The sequence below is a fragment of the Silurus meridionalis genome, chromosome 1 (assembly GCF_014805685.1).
Source record: "Silurus meridionalis isolate SWU-2019-XX chromosome 1, ASM1480568v1, whole genome shotgun sequence".
Lineage (NCBI taxonomy): Eukaryota > Metazoa > Chordata > Actinopteri > Siluriformes > Siluridae > Silurus > Silurus meridionalis.
In genome coordinates this window covers 18,438,981-18,458,492 of record NC_060884.1, presented here as the reverse complement: position 1 = coordinate 18,458,492, position 19,512 = coordinate 18,438,981, and the positions used below count along the sequence as shown (strand labels likewise).

The 19,512-nt window shown below is 41.1% G+C and overlaps 1 protein-coding gene across 2 annotated transcripts in view; it reads left to right on the top strand.

Moving 5' to 3' along the window:
• plxna1b (plexin A1b) overlaps positions 1 to 19,512 on the top strand; it is a 190,557-nt gene that overhangs the window by 148,777 nt on the left and 22,268 nt on the right. For both annotated transcript variants that reach the window (XM_046870381.1, XM_046870466.1), the window contains exons 11-18: positions 3,619 to 3,715; positions 3,854 to 4,044; positions 7,218 to 7,369; positions 9,398 to 9,518; positions 10,719 to 10,855; positions 13,591 to 13,758; positions 16,694 to 16,787; positions 17,519 to 17,758. In XM_046870381.1, the coding sequence (XP_046726337.1) occupies positions 3,619 to 3,715; positions 3,854 to 4,044; positions 7,218 to 7,369; positions 9,398 to 9,518; positions 10,719 to 10,855; positions 13,591 to 13,758; positions 16,694 to 16,787; positions 17,519 to 17,758 (1,200 nt within the window). The remainder of the gene's footprint in view (positions 1 to 3,618; positions 3,716 to 3,853; positions 4,045 to 7,217; positions 7,370 to 9,397; positions 9,519 to 10,718; positions 10,856 to 13,590; positions 13,759 to 16,693; positions 16,788 to 17,518; positions 17,759 to 19,512) is intronic.

Here is a 19,512-nt window from a genome sequence, read left to right as displayed (position 1 = left end):
ATTGATTGTCACAGAGCTCATGAAGATGATATCCTTCCCTTCATTCCATAACCATAATAAACCATAATCCTGTGATTTAAAAAAAGATAGTGTTTATGAGCTCAGCATCAGTTGCAGCTCATCCTTACGAGCGTGGAAATCTTTTTCTGTCATTTTTGCCTCTATAAACAGTCTGAGACACTCCTAAGACAAGATGCTGCACAATTACTACAGAGGCATGAATCGTACAGTACATGTTCTCTTATTGTCCTCAAACAGAAGCAGCATGGTAAAGGTTAGCGTAAAACTAACTGGGACGTAACTTGTATAACACAAAATCCTTCATCTCGAATAGGCCCACAGAAGTGATAGATTTGTACATAATGAGATCACGGCTGCATGTGTGCAATTAAAGAAGACTTGGGAGAAATTGTGCCAGCTCTCTCCTCTTTGAAATCCTGTCTATATTTGTATTCACATTCTGTTCTCATTACGTCCCCCCTTTATACGCTTAAATCCGAAAACTTCATTAACCACATTAACATCATCATTTACTTTTTAAATTATGGGTCACTTTTGCCTCTCCAGCGAGTCGTCCCCCGGCTCATTTGTATCAGCTGTGCTTAAGCTGGAACTAAAACCTAGTTGTATTGTAAATGATTAACTGAATGCTCGTGGAAGTGAATGTGTGGAGGCTCGAGAAAAGCATTCATACGGTCAGATATTCACATTCGCTACATTATATATTTCACTGCTGTTATTGAATTAGTTGCACGCGTCAATGCAAAGTCGAACGCTAACTACAGTACTTGAACGAAATGGCATAGAAGGGTGCATCTAAAGATCTGGTTCCAGTGAAAGACACCAACACACTGAAGTTCACTCACACTGTACGTAGGAACATCTGACGCAATGAAGAAATTGTGCCAATTAGAAATGTTGACCTTTATTGCTGCCTTTATTTTTGGTCTACTGACTTTTTCAGTCTAACCCAAAGAGGACGTGTTTTTCTGTGTATTAATAAAAAGTCCAAACTTCTTTTGTCTCTGACTTTTCGTCTGTCTGTCTGTCTGTCTGTCTGTCTGTCTGTTCATCCACGTTGCTCTATCTTTCTGTCTGCCTGCCTGTCTGTCTATCGATCTATCGATCTACCTACCACCACCACCACCCCTTCATTCATAAGTACATTCATACATACATAAACCCATCCATACCATAAACAAACATATTTGAAGAGTCTTTAATAACTCAGTTGGTGAGTTTGTTTTCTATCTTAGAATTGTAAAATGCCACTGCTTAATAATTAGTAGCTCCTTAATTTTAAGCGATTGCCGCCCAGAATTTGTTCTCGATTAGTTCTTTTCGGGTTAAAGTTGACCTAGATAAACTCTACTCGCCCAGAGCGACTTTCCCCTTCAAGTTAAATTGCTTTTTCTTTTTTTTTTCTTTTTTTTGCCAGGTGAATTTTATTACTGCTTGGCCTGATTGCTGCATGACTGTGTACTTTACATTCCAAATCGAGGAACAGCTTAAGAACAGCTGGTACAACCCGACTCAGGGGAGTGTTAACTGCCTTAGCGGTGTACTCCACCACACTGGGGTATATATCTCTATAACCTAGGGGACACGAGAATTAGCATATGCACACGGAGAGGCAATTAGATAAGACAAGGCTTAGTAATCCGCTGTGTGTGAAACAGAACATTAATGGAAGGTCATGCCTAGCGCATGTGAAACATTCCTGTATGTATATATAAATAACGCTATATATTTGTATGAATAAAGCATAACGCTAGAATTCCTTTGTTTCAATGTGTGTGTGTGTGTGTGTGTGTGTGTGTGTGTGTGTGTGTGTGTGTGTGTGTGTGTGAGAGAGAGATCTCTGCAGGATGGCTAGTGCACTGAGCAAAGTGTATTTTTAGTTCTTTATGCAGGTCTTTCAAAATGACTAATTATCTGAGTGTGACCCTTGCAGAGAGCATTCCACTCCTCTCACCCCCACCCCTCGCTCCCGCTCTTTTCTTCCTCGTCCCTTCTCCCAGCACTCCATTCCTCCTCATCACTCCCTCCCTACTCTGTTTCCCCATGATCTATGTTGCTCCAAGAGAGAGGAAGTGTGGGACGACTCGAGAGTGCCCTCTTCTTCTCTCGCAGATTCATTAATCCTTATCCTGCTTATTTATTTGCCTTTTCATGCTGTCTCTTGCTAGTGTGTGTGTGTGTGTGTGTGTGTGTGTGTGTGTGTGTGTGTGTGTGTGTGTGTGTGTGTGTGTGTGTGTGTGTGTATACCTTCCAGACTAATTTACCTCAGACACTCTCCTATGTCTGAAGGCACTCGAAGCAGATAACATGAGATAGAAGTCTAGTATTTCCTCTGTTTATCTTGCTGCTGTTACTCACACTGGTTATTAGCACAAAATTGATAGTTCCATATGTTTTGTGTTCTGAGGAAGGTTTGATCCTACGTAGCCCATATTTGAGCAATTAAAGCTTGTTTACGTTAGCTTTTACCCCGCAGCCATTTCTATGCTGAAAACCATGGAGGTTTAGAGCTATACTATGTAAGAGTTAAATATCCGCTTGCTATTAGGACTCAGCAGTGCCTCTCTGACAGTCCTGGGAGTTGAACTCACAACCTTTTGCTTAGTAGTGCAGAACCTTGACAGACCCGAGAGGATTAAGAATGCCTTTAGATTCTTGGTGTGTTTTTTTTATTTTTTTTAGGGGGGTAGTACTTTGGCCTCAGTTGGCTGAATGATTTTGTAAATTGCTTTTGATAAGAGCGCCTGCTAAATTATAAAATGTAAATGTGACTAGTGACTAATGGTGCGTTCAGGAGGAACTTGTGGATTTGTGCTTCCGGCGCGGTAAGCCAAACACGCTACATGCTCACACTGTTGAAGTGGGTGATGTTGGAGAAAAGGCTACCGGGAAATATTAACTCCGAGCCCAGACTGGCTCAGGGCCAAGGTGAGACGCTACATAGCAGTTACCTCCAGTGTGTGATGTAGCGACAATAACACCGGAATGAATTCAGGTGGCTTTGGAAGTTATTGGAAAGGTCAAAGTATGACTAAAATTGCACTGTAATTTTTGCCTCGTTTTTTTTTTTTTTATACATTCACATGCTAAAAACTCAGCCACTAAAAACCAATGAGCTGTTTATATGGATTATCTGTAAACATCAGCATGTACTGTGTAGAACATTTTGTTCAGATTGGCGCTTGTTCATCCGAGCTGTTGAACCCAAGCGCTCACACGTTCAATGGTGGTTAGTTTTGTTTTTTTTTTCTTTCTCAGACTGATTGGTTTGTTGTAATAACACTGAATAAAGCATGATGTTGGGAACACCTCTAACTAGGTGTAAGAGGAACAAGACTTGCATGTTAATAAAACTGAGGAAGTGTGGGAGCGAGGAGTGAAACCCAGGAAGGTGGGCTGTGCGAACAAGAAACTGATGTAGCGTGACCGCTAAAGGACAGGGCGAATAATCCCTATTACCATGTCTCTACATACTGCACATGTGTGAGCCAGTCATTTTGTTTTTTTGAGTCTTTTACTGCTCACGTGGTATTTGATTTTACCTTTGAGGATTAGTTTTCTTATATGTATAGATAACAGCATGTTTTTATTTTGCAGTATAATTACGACGGAAATGACATCAGCGACCTGCCAGTGGATCTTTCAGTGGTTTGGAATGGAAACTTCATCATTGACAACCCCTACAATATAAAAGGTACGTTTGCCAACTGACCAGAAGACGCTCGGCATGCACTGTTGGTTTGGGCGTGTGCTCTGTTTAACCCCCCCTGCCGCTTGTTTTTTTTTTTTTGTTTTGTTTTTTTTGTTTGTGTTTTGCCTTGTGTATGCACAGCTCACCTGTATAAGTGCTACGCTCTGAGGGAGAGCTGTGGCATGTGCTTGAAGGCAGATCCACGCTTCGAATGTGGCTGGTGCGTGCAAGACAAGAAGTGCTCGCTCAGGCAGGAGTGCGCTTCGCCCGAACACACATGGATGCACGCGTCAACCGGCAACAGCCGCTGCACACACCCTCGCATCACCAAGGTGAGCACCGGAGACTCATTCACACCAGGACCGCATTCAAAGTCAAGTCGCATAAAGGACGTAGTATTTTTATACTAAGTCTTAAATAATCGATACTATCAAATAATGTGCTGTTAAACTACAATCGCCGATTGCAAAAAAAAAAAAAACAAGGTTCTCTATTTAAGTTTCTACTCCTATTTGTTTTGCAGATCGGCCAATCAGAATTGCTCACGTCAGCTTCTCTTTTACTTCAAACACGGAGACTAAAACATACTTATCTTGCTTTCCCTGTTTGTGCCTTATTTAGCAAATTATATTCCCTGTTCTACTAGTGTTTGTGTGCTATATTTTGATATGTGTAGAAGTGATGTATATACTTTCAGACACTCACCTGGTGCTGTCACTTTTAAGACAGGACATAAGCATAGATGCAGAACGTCCAAAAAGTCTGGAATGGTCTCCTCTGAAAAATGTAAACTCTGTCAGTCGAGACAAACAGATCAGTGTCTTTAACAATTTATTTTTTTATTCATCGTTGCTTGGAGGATAAAAGGTTCAACAACCAGAAACAAACAAACAAAAAATACGTTTTATGTCCTTACTGAGTTTCACACAATAAATCTTAATTTGGTGTGGGGAAAAAAACATTTATTTAAACCTTTATGCGCTGTAGGCTGTTGTGGTTCGAATACCACCGCTAGTCATGCTGCTTACAACTGAGCCATGAGCTGGTATGGTTATAGTAGAATGATTTTTACTACGCAGTTTCATTAGTGTGCAGAGACGACAGTTGATCATTCTTCAGTTGCTGTAGATGAGGAAATACACTGTTCCTGTACGAGTAAAAATTCAAATATCCAATATATCAAAATTAAAAGCACTAATGAGAACTATATTTGAATAATTGATGCAGTTCACCATTCCATTCATCATAGCTTTTAAAGGAGAGTTTTTTTTCTATAGTTACAGACACACATTGAGACCCTCACTTCATGCAAACTCTGTTTTCAGTTGTAGATTTATGCTTCTCATTTAACACAGTATATGTATTCACAGAGTAGAAAGTATGTTACATATTAACATGAAGTGAAGTCAAATTTCCCCAATAGGAAAATACTCTGGGGAAACAATACAGATTTAAAAAATGGCCACCACTGCTGTTCCATCAGGGTAACCAGGTTCCAAAAGAATAAAGATGGGCGCACTCACGTGTTTCACGTGCAATGTGAGAACAGAACACCATGCCAGATAGCTGATAGCTCAGCTAATCACAATGCACTGCATTCCAAACTTTGGATCGCACTTAACTAAATAAGTGCCGTCTGATTATAACCTGACAACTTGTTTAGTTTCCAGGCATCTTACACATAGAACCAGGCGTCACAATGGAGCCTGTACCTGTCTGATGAACGAACTAATGTAATGTAGGGAAATTTGTTCACACTCATTCAATAGCACATTCTTTTCTCGTTACATACACACACAATGATCAGCAAGTGTGAGTTTAAGGATGGACTGCATTTGTGTATATATGAGAGGAAAGAAAGACTTCAGCATGTTTCATAGAATAAGCTAAGCGTAAAGGTGGGAAATGAGATGTAAAGACTGCTCCAAAGGTGTTTTTTTTTTTTATGTGTGTGTGTGCTGTTATAAGCCTCAGGTGTTATACAGAGTGTGAGTTCTTGGCGTTTGGGCCTCAAGCCATCTGTTGCTGTTTGAGTGTGTGTGCGCACTTAGCTGGAGACGTAGGTCATTGTAACTGTCTAATTTAGCGCTGATTCTGCCCGCTGAGACGCCACAACCTGTCATCGAACTATGAGGTTTGCGGTGTCCACGGGGTTGTGTGTGTGTGTGTGTGTACGTACACGAGGTTCTGGCACAAACCCTCTGGACTTTCCCCATTCATTTCTATCACTCTGTGTTCTCAGCATCATTTTTTTCCCCTTTCTCATTCGTCCTTTTTTTTTTTCTTTATGCAAAAAGATTTGCTTCCTTATCCATTTTGCCACTAATTGAATATTAACTAGCGGAGGATTTATGCACTGAAAAAAAAACCTCACTTCCTGCCAAATGAGGGTCCCGCTTTGTGGTGTGTAGTGCAGTGTGCTGGGCTGAGCTGCGACTCGCTGGATTAACTCTTCATTTCATTAGGCACCGAGAAAGAGGGATGGAAGTTTACCGATAGCTCTTTGGGGAACATTCTTTTAGGAGAACCTCATCTTCTCTCTTTTTTTCTGTCACCCATTTCTCTGTTTCTCTGTTCATTCCAATTTTTCTTCTACTCCACCCAGCACTCTGTATTCATTCACTGTTCTTGACTCCTGAGACAAATTTACTTCTTGTTATCTCTCCTCTTATTTATTTCCTCCTCTCTTCTTCACCGTCTCTTCTTTTTCTCACTTTCATTTTTCTTCTTCTCTTATCATCTCTCTTCACTTCGCTTCATTGCTCTTTTCTTCACATTTTCCTCCTCTTTTCTTTTATTCCCCACTTTTCATCTCCTCTACTCTATTCTTATCTCCTCTATTTCACTTCTTTTCTTCCCACTCACCCTTCCTCTCCTCTCTGTTCCTCTTCGTCTCTCTACATTATTTTTCCTTCTCTTCTCTAATTTCCTCTCTCTTTACCTCACCTCTTCATCCTCCTCCTTCTCTGTTCCTTGACTCTCCTCTACCCTCTCTCTATATATTCTCGTCGCCTCTTCTGTTTTTTCCTGAGTCTCTTCACCTACTCCTTTTTGACCTCCCCTCTTCTCTCTCTTCTATATACATCGCTCCTCTCCTCCTTTCCTCTCTGAGTATGCTAGGTGATTAGTTTTCTGCTCCTCCAAGCCTTATTTCAGGTGTTATTAAGAACAAATGAACTCTTTTGTCATGTTCTAACACTCTTTGCGCTCCTTTTCCCCTTCACCCTCACACTCTTACACACGCACAATTCAGCTCACACATCGTAGCCTCTTACCTCGCATCTCGCGCTTTCACACGCACTCATCATCGCTTCTTTTTCTCCGCACTAACATCCTCGCAGGTGCTCGCCAGAGGTGAGAAACAGAGAAAGGAAAAGAAGCTGTTCAGTGAGCTTTAACTTAAGAGGGCTCCGGGAGTTGTTGGGCGAATGCAGTGCTCTCTGTTCTGTACGAGTGCACACTCGGTGTAATGACTGATAGCTAAAAGCACTCTTCTCTGGCACAGTTGTTTCCGGAGACGGGCCCACGCCAGGGAGGCACCCAGCTCACCATCACCGGGGAGAACCTGGGCCTGCAGTTCCGCGACATCCAGAACGGCATCCGCATCGGGAAGGTGGCCTGCCAGCCAATCGAGGAGGAGTACATCAGTGCCGAACAGTGAGTTCCTTCGATTTGTCATTTTACCCTTTGTCTCTTTCGCCGGCTTCCTCTCTCCCTCTCTCGTTTTTCATTTATAGCACTTCTGTAATATAAGGTGCTGGTTTCTGCATACTAATTTACTGACTCTCGGCCATTAAGTAATGGCCGGTATTGAACCCTTTGTAATGTTTAGCATTAGTCCATTGTAATGGCGGTGTAATAACGTGATCTAATGTGTGAAAGATAACTGCACTTTGATAACTCTCTCGCTGAGGGCCAGAATGACTGTGACAGCCGTTTAACCTTGCCCAGAGGAGCTGATTACGTCTCGCTATTAAGATGAGCAGCTTTAATTGAACCTGATTTGTCGTTTCTGGATCAGGCAAGGTGAAAAACCCTGCCCTCGGACTGCCTGTGTGTGTGTGTGTGTGTGTGTGTGTGTGTGTGTGTGTGTGTGTGTGTGTGTGTGTGTGTGTGTGTGTGTGTGTGTGTGTGTGTGTGTGTGTGTCAGAGTCAGAGTCAGAGATTGTGTGTGTGAATGTCAGGGGTCACCACAAGTTCATTTAGACAGGAAACCGATACACTAACACAATTATGCCCTACACACACTTTATTTTGCCATGCAGCATGATTTATTAAAGTAACCAAGTGTGAATCAGAAGCTCTTGTAGGCGTTCACAAGAAGAAAAAAGAGAAGAGTGGCTCTGTCGTCTCCGACCAGATTTGTCATAATCTGGCCGCTCTGTAATCGCCATGGGGATGCTGTTGCCGTGGTAGCGGTTGTATTGGAACATGGAGACGTGTGTCTCTGTGGGCTCAGTGCCATGGCCACCTGCACAGGGGAAGGAGGCAGGGGAGCTGATAACCCACTATAGGCGGAGGACATACCCCAAGGCATGATGGGATCGGTGGACGTTTCATTAATCACAGGGATGCTAATATACACGCACACACCACGCACACACTCTGCACCCAGCTAATTAACCCACCAGTGAAAACACATGCAAAAGGTCCAGCTGTGTGTGTGTGTTGGGGGAATGAAAGAGAGAGGGAGAAAGAGCGTGCCCTCAGGTACCGTACCAACTCAGCTCTGCTCTCCTCACTATCCTGTCTTGCTCCTCGATCACTGCTGAAATGGGTTTTCATTAGAGCAGTGGGGGGCCTTAGGCTACTTCCAGAGCGCTCTCAGCTCTCCCTCATTCATCTCTCATCCATCTCTCTCTCTCTCTCTCTCTCTCTCTCTCTTTGTCTATCTTTTCAGCACCGTGTTAAACTCGCTAGTGAAATTACTGGCATGCATGTCGACGTAGTGGTTTTACATTTTAATGAGGATGAGAAATTTGCACCCTGACATAATTAAAAGATAACAATTGACCAACAAAAGACAAAATAAGAATATTCAAAAACAGGAATGATGTCCAGTAGCATCCTGTGTGACCTGATATCAAAAGTATTTCTCTGAATTATTTGCTTGCTGTATTTGTATTTCTCATTCTCTCTCTCTCTCTCTCTCTCTCTCTCTCTCTCTCTCTCTCTCTCTCTCTCTCCATATACTGTGTGTGAAAATTTCTAACAATTTTTTTTTTATTATTATTTTTATAAATGACTTAATGTAATTTTAGGCTTAGACATGGCGTCCAGTGACTCAAAAACCTTGCGTAAATGATTAAATGAATAAAAGTTTTGTCTCGTTTTTGATCTTGGAAAATTATTTATGTATCGTATCTCCATCTATATATTTGTATGTATGTTTTTTATTTCTTTTTTTATGAAGTTTGTGAAGGTAGACAACACTGGCTATATGAACCCCGAGTTAACGAATGCTGTGTTTAACATTGCTTAGTTACAGATAAAGGCATATGCCATTTTACATAAATATATATATATATATATATAATTAGACTGCAATAGATGAACGATAGATTAATAATAGATTAATATTTTGCACCGACATATGAACACGATGGAGGAATATCTTAAAAGGGATGCGAGATGTGCTGTTCGAGGAAGTGTGAAAATCTGGATGTTTTTACGTTCTGCCTGTAGGATCGTGTGTCGGGTAGCAGACGCTACGGGCTACCGTGTGCAAGAGGCTCAGGTGGAGGTGTGCGTGCGAGACTGTCAGCCCGAGTACAGAGCTGTCTCCCCTAAAGCTTTCACATTCGTGGTGAGTGTCATTACCTCCAGCTCTAGCTGTGGAGTGGTAGAAGTGCGAAAAACAGTATAGTTCTTTTATACCGAGTCTTTTACTATACATGGAATGCAGATTAGTGTTTTAATAGAGGTGGGTGATATTGCAAAAATATCCCATCATGCACTTGGGAGAAATGGCTCCCCAATATATATGAAATTAATCAACTACAGGAAGTGCTTGTTTTTTTTTTGTTGTTGTTTTTTTTTTAGCAGCACCTCCTAAACGTTTTTTTTCTCTTATATACCACACCATTTTTCCCAATGATTTTTATTATTATTTACTAAACAAGACACTGCATATTGTCTCCAGGGACACAGTGTTCAAAAAATGTCGAGGAAATTTTACTTCCTTTCATCACTTACATTATAGCAGCAATAAACAGTAGTTTTCTCACCTGTTTTATTTTTATTAATAAAAAAAAACATTGTCTTCTTCCAGAGAAACTGCGAAGGCTTTGCCCTGTAAACATCTTTACCTCTGACTATTGCATATTGCTGACACAGAGGAATGCTGTTCTTTATTAACGAGGGTTTTTTTTCCTACTTTGTTTATTATAAAAACTTACAAAGAGCAGTGGTTGTGTAAGTGACTGCGTAAGCTGTTACTGGAGAAATGATATTAGATTAGAATGCACACATTAATATAAACCTGTGATTCGGATTACAGTCGGCGCTATTGTCAGAGCCGTGCTGTTCTAGGAAAACTAATCAGCACTTTCTCAACAGTTAAACGTAAGAATTCAGCAGCTCTGGATTCTTTTTTAGTTGTTTTCAATAGTTTGTTTTATAAATTCTTGCAATTGTTTTTAGTGTCTTACGATATCATTAATAAAGGCATCAATATTATGCACACAGTCGAGTAAAATAGATTGATAATGTCGTATGTACATATAATTTTGTATCAAAGACTTGTTATATAATACATTGTTCATATGAATAGAATAAATGTAATAAGTGAAATATGAAATGTCATAAAATGGGTAGAAAACTGAACCCAAAAATATGAATAAACATAAATCTGAAAAGGTTTTGATCGTAGATAATGTTTGAGTCTTTTTTTTGTCCTTAGCATCTAAAACTCCTCATATACACTGCTGTTATGCATATTTAAACTGTAGCTCATGCACTTAATGATTTAACCCTAACCCTCTTTTGTGACTGTGTGTGTCCTCAGTCTCCGTACTTCACACGGGTCATCCCCTCCCGTGGGCCGTTCTCTGGCGGTACAAAGATAACGATCCACGGCAGCCACCTAAACGCCGGCAGCACCGTGTCCGTCAAAATCGGCCTGAATACCTGCCGCTTCGAGAGGTAACCATCATCTCTCCTCACACTTTTTTCCCCATGGATCGGTGTACATGCTTAAAGCGCAACCTGCTGCTTTATGTACCAATATCCTGAATTGCAAAAGAGCGTCCATTCAAAAAAATAATAATAAAAAAATGAAGTGTATGATCTGTGTAAATCTCATAATATCTGTCTGCTCTGATGTCTGGGTAAAGGATGGAGATTAGTTCCTAGGTTTCACAAAGTGCACACTGCGACTTATTTATTTATTTGTCTGTTTGTTTACTTATCCGGCGCGGTGCGACAGAGGAAGTGCTGCTTCTTCCGGCAAGCTCTCGCCACCAGCACTTCAGAATTTGTCCAGCATCTGGCATTCAATCTCAGCTAGGTGGTTTATCCTATGCTTAAAGCGATTCCTCATGGTGGAAATCCACTTCCATACACCCTATCTGCATACCCACACACTGTCTGACATGTTGTAAGGAGCGACAGGCATGCAGGAGGATTTGAAGACACACAGAGGGTAGCTTGATTTTGGGCCTGCCAAGTGGGATGTGTGTATGAGACACAGACAGACAGAGAGAGAGAGAGAGAGAGAGAGAGAGAGAGAGAAAAGGAGGGTTTTGTGTACTTTCATATCTGGGGCGGCCCACCATGTGGGCTCCTACAGCCAGACTCCAACAGCGTGCAGGAGGGAAACAGAGCCTTTCGCCTACACAGACTTCATACCTCACTGAGGCGGATGGGCTTTTTTTTTTTTTTTCCTCCTGAATAATATTGAGTGCTCTTAAGAGTGTGTGTGTGTGTGTGTGTGTGTGTGTGTGTGTGTGTGTGTGTGTGTGTGTGCATATATGTATGTGTGTAAAGGGCTTTTTGTTTAAGCAGTCATTCATTGGCTTATCTAGCCCCTGCAAAATCTTCATGTCATTTCCTCTCCTATCTCTAGTTTTCACTCTCGTCTGCTTCTTTACACCTCTTGCCATCCTTTTCTGTCTCTTCTCTCTGCCTCTCTCTCTCTCTCTCTCTCTTTTTTTTTTTCCCTTTCTCTCTCTCCCTGCACTTCTGACAACAACCTTGTCAAAATATGTACAGAACTCTGTGGGTATCTCGGCTGCGTGTTGTGAAAAATGGTTGCCAGGGCAACACGGAGAGAGGATCAGTATAAGAATTCCATGCACACACGCTTGCACATGCTGAGACACACTCTTCATCCGAATCAGGAAGATGAGAGAAGTGTCTCGCTTTTGTTTTATTCGTTCCTCATTATGCATCCTATAAATTTTTCCACACTGAATGTTCTGTAGTAATGCTTGGAGAAACACACATATACACACACACACACACACACACACACACACCACACCCACACCCTAAATCAACACTTCTACTATTTGTATCGAATGAAAGACGCTGTAAACTGTGTCATTGTTTGAAAGTCAGGAATGAGAAAAATTATATTGTATGCTTTGCGATTCTATTTTGCATTGGTGCGTACAAAACCACACAATCCGACTTCTGCAGCAGTTGGTTTGTAATTGGAAAACGGCAGTAGAAAACAGAGCAGGGTTTGGTTTTTAAAAATTCAAATGAAAGGACTTATGTTAAGGGATTATAATTGTATACTGGCACACAGACCAAACAACTATTACCTGGAGCTGAACACTGCATTAGTATCAAACGCTCAAAACCTCACATTGAGACAATTCCATTATTTCATATGGCATAAAAATCCACATTTCCTATTATTCACATACACTATCTGGACAAAAAGTTTAGACACCATGGACATCCATGAGATTCATATGTGCTTTTTGAACACACTATTCCACATTTGCTGTTATAATTGTCTCCACTCTACAGGGAACATGTTCCACTAGATATTGCAGTGTGCTTATGGAGATTTGTCCTCGTTCAGACACCAGGGCATTAGTAAAGTCAGGTACTGATGTAGGGTGAGGGTGCAGTCAGTGTTCCAATTCATGCCAAAGATGTTCAGCAGTGTTGAGGTCAGAGCTCTATAGCAGACCACTCAAGATCTTCCACTTCAACCCATGTAAACCATGTGTGCACAGGGGAATTGACATGCTGGAACAGGTTTGAGTCTCCTAGTTCAAGTGAAGGGAACATTTACTTGATCCAAAGACATCCTATACAATTGTGTGCCTCCAACTTGGAGCTGAACAAAACATGGCTGAAAAAGACTGGTCTCCCAATATTTTTTTTCCGTAGAGTGGATTTTAAGTGCTGAGTGGCATACAGATGAATAATAGCTTGAAGAAAGCTTTCTAGAATATGTCTCCTGGGACAGCTTTTTAGCTACATAAAATCCTGCCTAATTAAAAAATATATAATGTTTAAGCGGAAAATAAAGTCTGCCATAAAATGTCTTAGCTGAAAAAACAAGATTTTTCTGTTGCCATCCCACTAAAAACTTTTTTTAAATATATGTTTATGTATATACTGTGGAAATTCTAATAGCATTTGAACTATGGCATTTATTCTGAAAGCTTCAATGGAAGTACATTAAGGCTAGGGTGTTTCATGATGAGAACTGTGTGTTAAATGTAGCAAGAGGTTGTACCAAAAAACAATTAGGGGAGAAAAAAAAAAAAGAATTGATTTAGAATTGCCACCTGGCTCTCTACATGGACATCTAGTTGAAACATGAGTTTCTCTAAAGATCCTCACTTTTGTGTCTGTCTGCTTGTAATGACTTCTGTGTGTGTGTGTGTGTGTGTGTGTGTGTGTGTGTGCTCCAGGCGCAGCGCGAGAGAGATTGTATGTGTAACTCCAGCGGGTTTGGCGATCGGCGGCACTCCGGTGATGGTGGACATTAACTTTGCTGAGCTGAGGAACCCTGAGGTGAAGTTCAACTACACGGACGACCCGACAATATTGAAGATCGAACCCAACTGGAGCATTACCAGGTACACAGGCGAAGACGAATGGATGGACGGATAGACATCTACACTGATAACACATAGCAGAGTGGCCAGAGAAGTACAGCCATATGTTCGAGTTAGAAGTGTTACTAAAAGATTGTAGGGTGTGTAGGTGGAATGTAGAATGCTTGAGAGGTGTGTGTGTGTGTGTGTGTGTGTGTGTGTGTGTGTGTGTGTGTGTGGCAAGCTGAACGTGTGGGTGTGTGACTGGGTGAACACCGACTTTTTTCCCCCCATTATATTTCAGGCCATGTAGGAACATCCACAGTTGTTCCTTTCTCAAGTGTTTTTCTCGTACATGATGCATGTTGCATGCTTGAGAACGAGAGCGAAGACAGACAGCCATGTCTCCAGGGATCACACCAACATCAGAGTTGACAGGGGAAAAAAGAAAAAAATGGCCGCCACCGGGACCATGTTTCAAAACAGTGGCATACTAGCATCCCAAAAATGAGAGCAACCCTTGTGTCATGCGACTACAGAGCTTAGGCAGTAGCGAAAGGTGTGAAACAGCAAGAGACTGAGCATGCGAATGCATTCGCTCGCAGGGAATGACCTCTTTAGGCCTCATATTTGCTGTTGCTGTGATCCCATCAGAGCTTTGCTTGACTGACAGTCTTGCAATGAGTTTCCTTTCCTTCATGCAAAGCAGCTGCTCACTTTTCCTGCTGACTTAAACATCTGTAATATGACAATGTTCTACTGACGAGGCAAGTTTCGGCCCATGAGTCTCGGCTGACCTCTAGTTAAGCCTAACCATCTCACAGTGTACACACACATGCACAACCACACTTGTTCTATAGACTACCACCTTTTCTAATTACATCAGTTATCAGTGATAAGTCGCAGTGGGGATTTTACACAGGAAACTATGAAATTGCTCACCAGAAGAGAGTGAGGGACAGAATGAGGCTTTCAGATGGACTATATTTACCTTTCTAATTACCTATCTGAATGTGTGAGTGTAATGATCAGTAATTGCTAAATCACAACTTAATCACAATTAATAGGTAACCCGAGGCTAATTATCTCATTAAGTTGTCATCTCTGCCACTATGCTGACCCACATGGGTTAACGGCTAATTCGTATTTACAGAAGGCAGCATGTTATGAGAGCATTATCTGTATTTTGGAACGAAATATGGATGGATCAGGGCTTGCCTAGTTTGTCACTTAGCCATCTCTACATACTCGATTTTGGAGGTTTGGAGTGTTTCTCTCAGCCTGTGTATCATGACCACAGTTAGTTGGCGCTTATCCATTAGCGGACTCCAAATCAGCTCAGGAAGCTCAATGGGGGGAAGGTTTATGAATGACTAATGACTAATAAGGTTTTTCACACATTCCTCCTATATTCAAAAGGCATAGCTTTTCCAAATTCCCTGAAACTTTATAAACATCCATTATTGTGGTTACACTTTTTTGGGGAAGTTCATTTGAGTGCACACAATACCGAACGTGTTACCGCATTGCTTTATTTGGTGAGGAGAATGTGTCCGAGAAGCTCACTGGAAAATCGTATTCAGCATTAAACATGTAACATGCAAGTGTTCTTGCACCTCAGACGACAAGAATCCATTATGTTTCAGCTTGCACATGCAGGCTGGGCAAGCAAAGATGGGCATGCGCTCAGTACGGCAGAACTGCCAATCAGATGCTCTTGATTAGCATTTTACTCTCTTTTTTGTTTATTAATACTGTATAGTTGTGAAAATATCGGACTATTTGACCAGTATCTGCATAAAATGTATAGAGGTACGTGCGTGGGTGATCTTTTGATGAACGTCATTGACGGCAAACTATATGTAAGCGCTTATCTTTACAGACTAAATAATACATAAGGAGTAAAACACTCAGGGAAGTGCTGTTATAACACCTATTGAGATGTGTTAAAATAATCAGTGACAGGGTGGTGTGATGCTGTTACCACCTTGAAGTTGAGACTTTTTTTTTTTTTTTTTTTTGTATAATAACATGGCCTGAAGCCCGGGTTTTTTTTATTTAATAAGACAAACAAAATGCAGTTTGTTTTGTTTCCAAGCAACACAAACGTGCAAATGAACCTTAATCTGTGACCACGACTCCAAGAGAGCAAATTGGCTGTGTTCTAATAGAAAAAGGGGTGGCGTACTGTCTCCTATCAATCACAGCGACACTGATGATCAGTCATGGGGGTCTGTGAACTTGCGTATGCAGAAGAGTGCGGATAGCGCTTTTCCCAGTGTGTCGCCCCCGATGTTGCATGACCAGCAGCTTTGAGTGAAGCACTGTTAGACTTTACCCTCGCTGCTTGGTAGCTGTTATATAATAGAGGAGAACTTTGTGATGAGTTTTGTAAAAACTCTCCTATCCTGAAAACTCTTTTTAAGGAAAATGTATTGACCGTTGCAAAGACACCCAGGACTGAATAAATGTTAAATAAAGCTCTTTGTGCTAAAAAGCCATGCCAAATAAACAATTAATGTTTTTTTTTTTTTGTTAACAAATTTTTTTAGCTGTTTGTTTATTATTAGTCATAGGTTATGCGCTGCATCTGCCATACAACTTCCTGTGAATGACTATATGTTATATACGAGCGCATCTCAAAACCCAGCCAATCAGATTCACGAATTCAGAAGCGTCATGGTATAAAAGGTACTTAGAATAGATTCAAGGAGATTAATAGATTTGCTCTCAGTTTGTCAGTCTCTTATAATGTACTCCAGCACCCTAGTGTGGTAAATACACTTGACATGATGGGTTGCTTTCAGAATGGCTGAAGTGTGTATTATGGAGGATTGTGTTGCTGGGTTGTGTTTGGCAGAGTGGTTAATGCAAGGGCATCCGTAGGCACGGGAAATAATAGAGTCTAGGTAGTTGAAAACATCTTCTAGGAGAATGTATAAATTATTGCTTTTATAGCCTCGTATCTTTTCTTCAGTGGTGGGACTCCGCTGACTGTCACTGGAACTAACCTTGCCACTGTGAAAGAGCCCAAGATGAGAGCAAAGTCTGGTGCAATCAAGTCGGTTAATGTAAGTGTATACACACTCACTCACTCACACAAAACTGTCGTGGGGCTGTGTATATAATTATCTCATTTTTGCAGCTTGGACTCCAAAATCCCACCAGAGTCTTTAGTTTTGTCCCTTTTGCACAATAAAATACAGCATTTCCCCATAGAAACCGATCTGTGTGGGGGGGTGTTTAATTGCCCTCCCAGTAACCCTGCCTTAAGCCTTTATGCACATGTGTGTCTTTCTGCAAGTGTTTGAGTGGCGATGTGTGCCACTGCATCTCCTTTAAGCAGTTTAACCTTTTAAATGTCAGCCGCTGACAGAAAATCAGGTCTAAAAGAGAAGTTGGCGAGGTCTGCGACTGAGCCCCTGCGGGGCTGGAGGAACCTTTCTCCAACGCCACCTACACACTTATATCCCCTTACTTCTCCTTATCCTACTGAGTCCACTCCTTCCTTCTACTTTTTACCTTCAGTCAGTCCATATATCTACACTGAGTTTATGTCAAACATCACACTGTGGGGGTGAAAAAGCTCTATAAAGCACTTGAAGCTTTATATATTCTGTTATACTCAAAAGGGTATTGCTTTTTTTTTGCCAAGTAATAAACACATCACCATTGTAGTACTGGTTATATTGATTCTAATCAACATCTGATCATTTTTTAATATCTTTAATGGAATGTTTAAGGGGATCCATAAACAATGAATCCCAACGAGGTTTGACTTCTTTTCTCCTCTCGCATTCAGAACTGTACGGTGGTCAATAACACAGTGATGGTATGCCTGGCGCCCTCAGTGGCAGGTTCAGACTCCGAGAGAAGCGTATCGGAGGTGGGCACCAGTCCAGATGAGATCGGCTTTATTATGGATAACGTCTACACGCTGCTGGTGGTCAATGAGAGCTTCACCTATTATCCCGACCCTGTGTTTGAACCCCTCCCTCCAACCATGCTGGAGCTCAAGCCAGGTTCACCTCTCATTCTCAAGGTAGGGGTCTGCCTCTTATTTAGCAGTACAAACATTTTGCCACGCAATCTCTCTCTATCGAACGGATTGTTTAAACAATAAAGGTCACTGAAGCTGAAAGTATGTGAGTCCTGAACTCTAATGGATTTATGAGGACACTTTCTCTTTCTCGCTCACTCCGTCTCACTGAAATGCTTAAATCTGTGACCGTGGGTGGCAGTTAGGATTCTGAGCTATCGATCTCAAGGTTGAGTTCAAATATTGAGGCGCCAGTATGTACAGTTTAGCCACATTTAGACATTTTGTTTTGAAAACACACTAAAGAAATTCACTGAAGGGAAAAGGACATTGGACATGGTAGAAAAAAAAAACATTGGCAGTTTTCTTTTTATCTATGCTGACTTTATCTAGGTCAGCGCACACTGGGGTGCAAAAGAATAAAATAATTTTGTAATAAAATGCTAGATGAGTTAGTTTATGTTTGTAAAGGGTGTTTTCTTATTTTTTTTTTTTTAATACCCTTTCAATATGTCCTACACACTCTGGAAGCCCCTCCACAATTCCCTATAAATTACACCAGTAACATTTTGAATTGTGGTGCTTGAATGTTGAACTGATGCTGTCCTGCTTTTCTGTTGAAAGTAAATGGAGAAAACACCAAGACGTACTCAAAAAAAAAAAAAACTTAATAGTGGTTAATCATTAAACAAATGATTTAAATAATTGAAATAATTCTTTAAAAAATTGCTTAGCTTTGCGTTCCTGCCCAAGGGGGCGCAATTCTCCAAAAACTGGAAATTGGGTGTCATGGTTAAAAACGTTTTGATTTTGTCTAAATCTGGACGAGTATTGATCGGTGGATTCATTCGTGTCTTGTGAGCTAAAGTAAGAAGCAGAATGACAGGGCTGTGGTCTCGTTGGTTGGTTATAAAAGCATGGAGGTGCTGCTTATTATTAAGAAGTGCTCACATTGAACTCTTGCCCTGCTGTTTTCTTGCTCTTGGTGCACATCTGAAAAAAAGAAAATCTGATAAAATAGCTGTCTTGTCCACAGACACACACTAGGGTTTTGTTGGTAAATTTCTGGTTTGTCTCTGTACCTGCTAGGGTTTTCTTCTTAGCACTGATGGCACCTCTGCAAATATCCAGGCTGTCAAAATGAACCACTTCTGGGTCTCTGAGCAAAAACAGTGGCCACCATTAACCCTCAGTTGCCCAGCTGCGTGTTTAGATTGCGTACTTGATTATATGCCATATGAAGAAATGTAATAATGGTAAAAACCATTTGACGAGCCATACAATGTCCATTTCACTGCAATATCGTTACAATATCACTCTCAGACTCTCAGCGCTCAAATCTCTCATCAGTAATAGATGATCCATTGAATTAGTATTCACAGGCAAAGCTTCAGACGTACAAAAATCTAAGAAGTTCATGGCTTTAAAAAAATAAAATAAAATCCAACCTGTCTGTCAGTAGCTGATAGCATCTGAAAGACTGTTTACTCTCCCCAGCATTCATTCCTCTCCTCTTTGAGCCGGCAATGCTTTAACCCATCTCCTCTGGTGATACTGACTTTATTCCAACCCCTCCTTTCCTCCTTTCCCTCTCAGCCTGAACTTCAAAGCCCTAGTCTGAAAACCCGTTGTGGTATTTTTAATGGAAAATATTTCTTTTTCCCCTGAGCCAATTCGAATGTAAATACCGTAGCAAGCAGCACCGTGACTCCCATAACCAACTTTCTATAGTTAAATCAAACTCCGTAATGAAACCT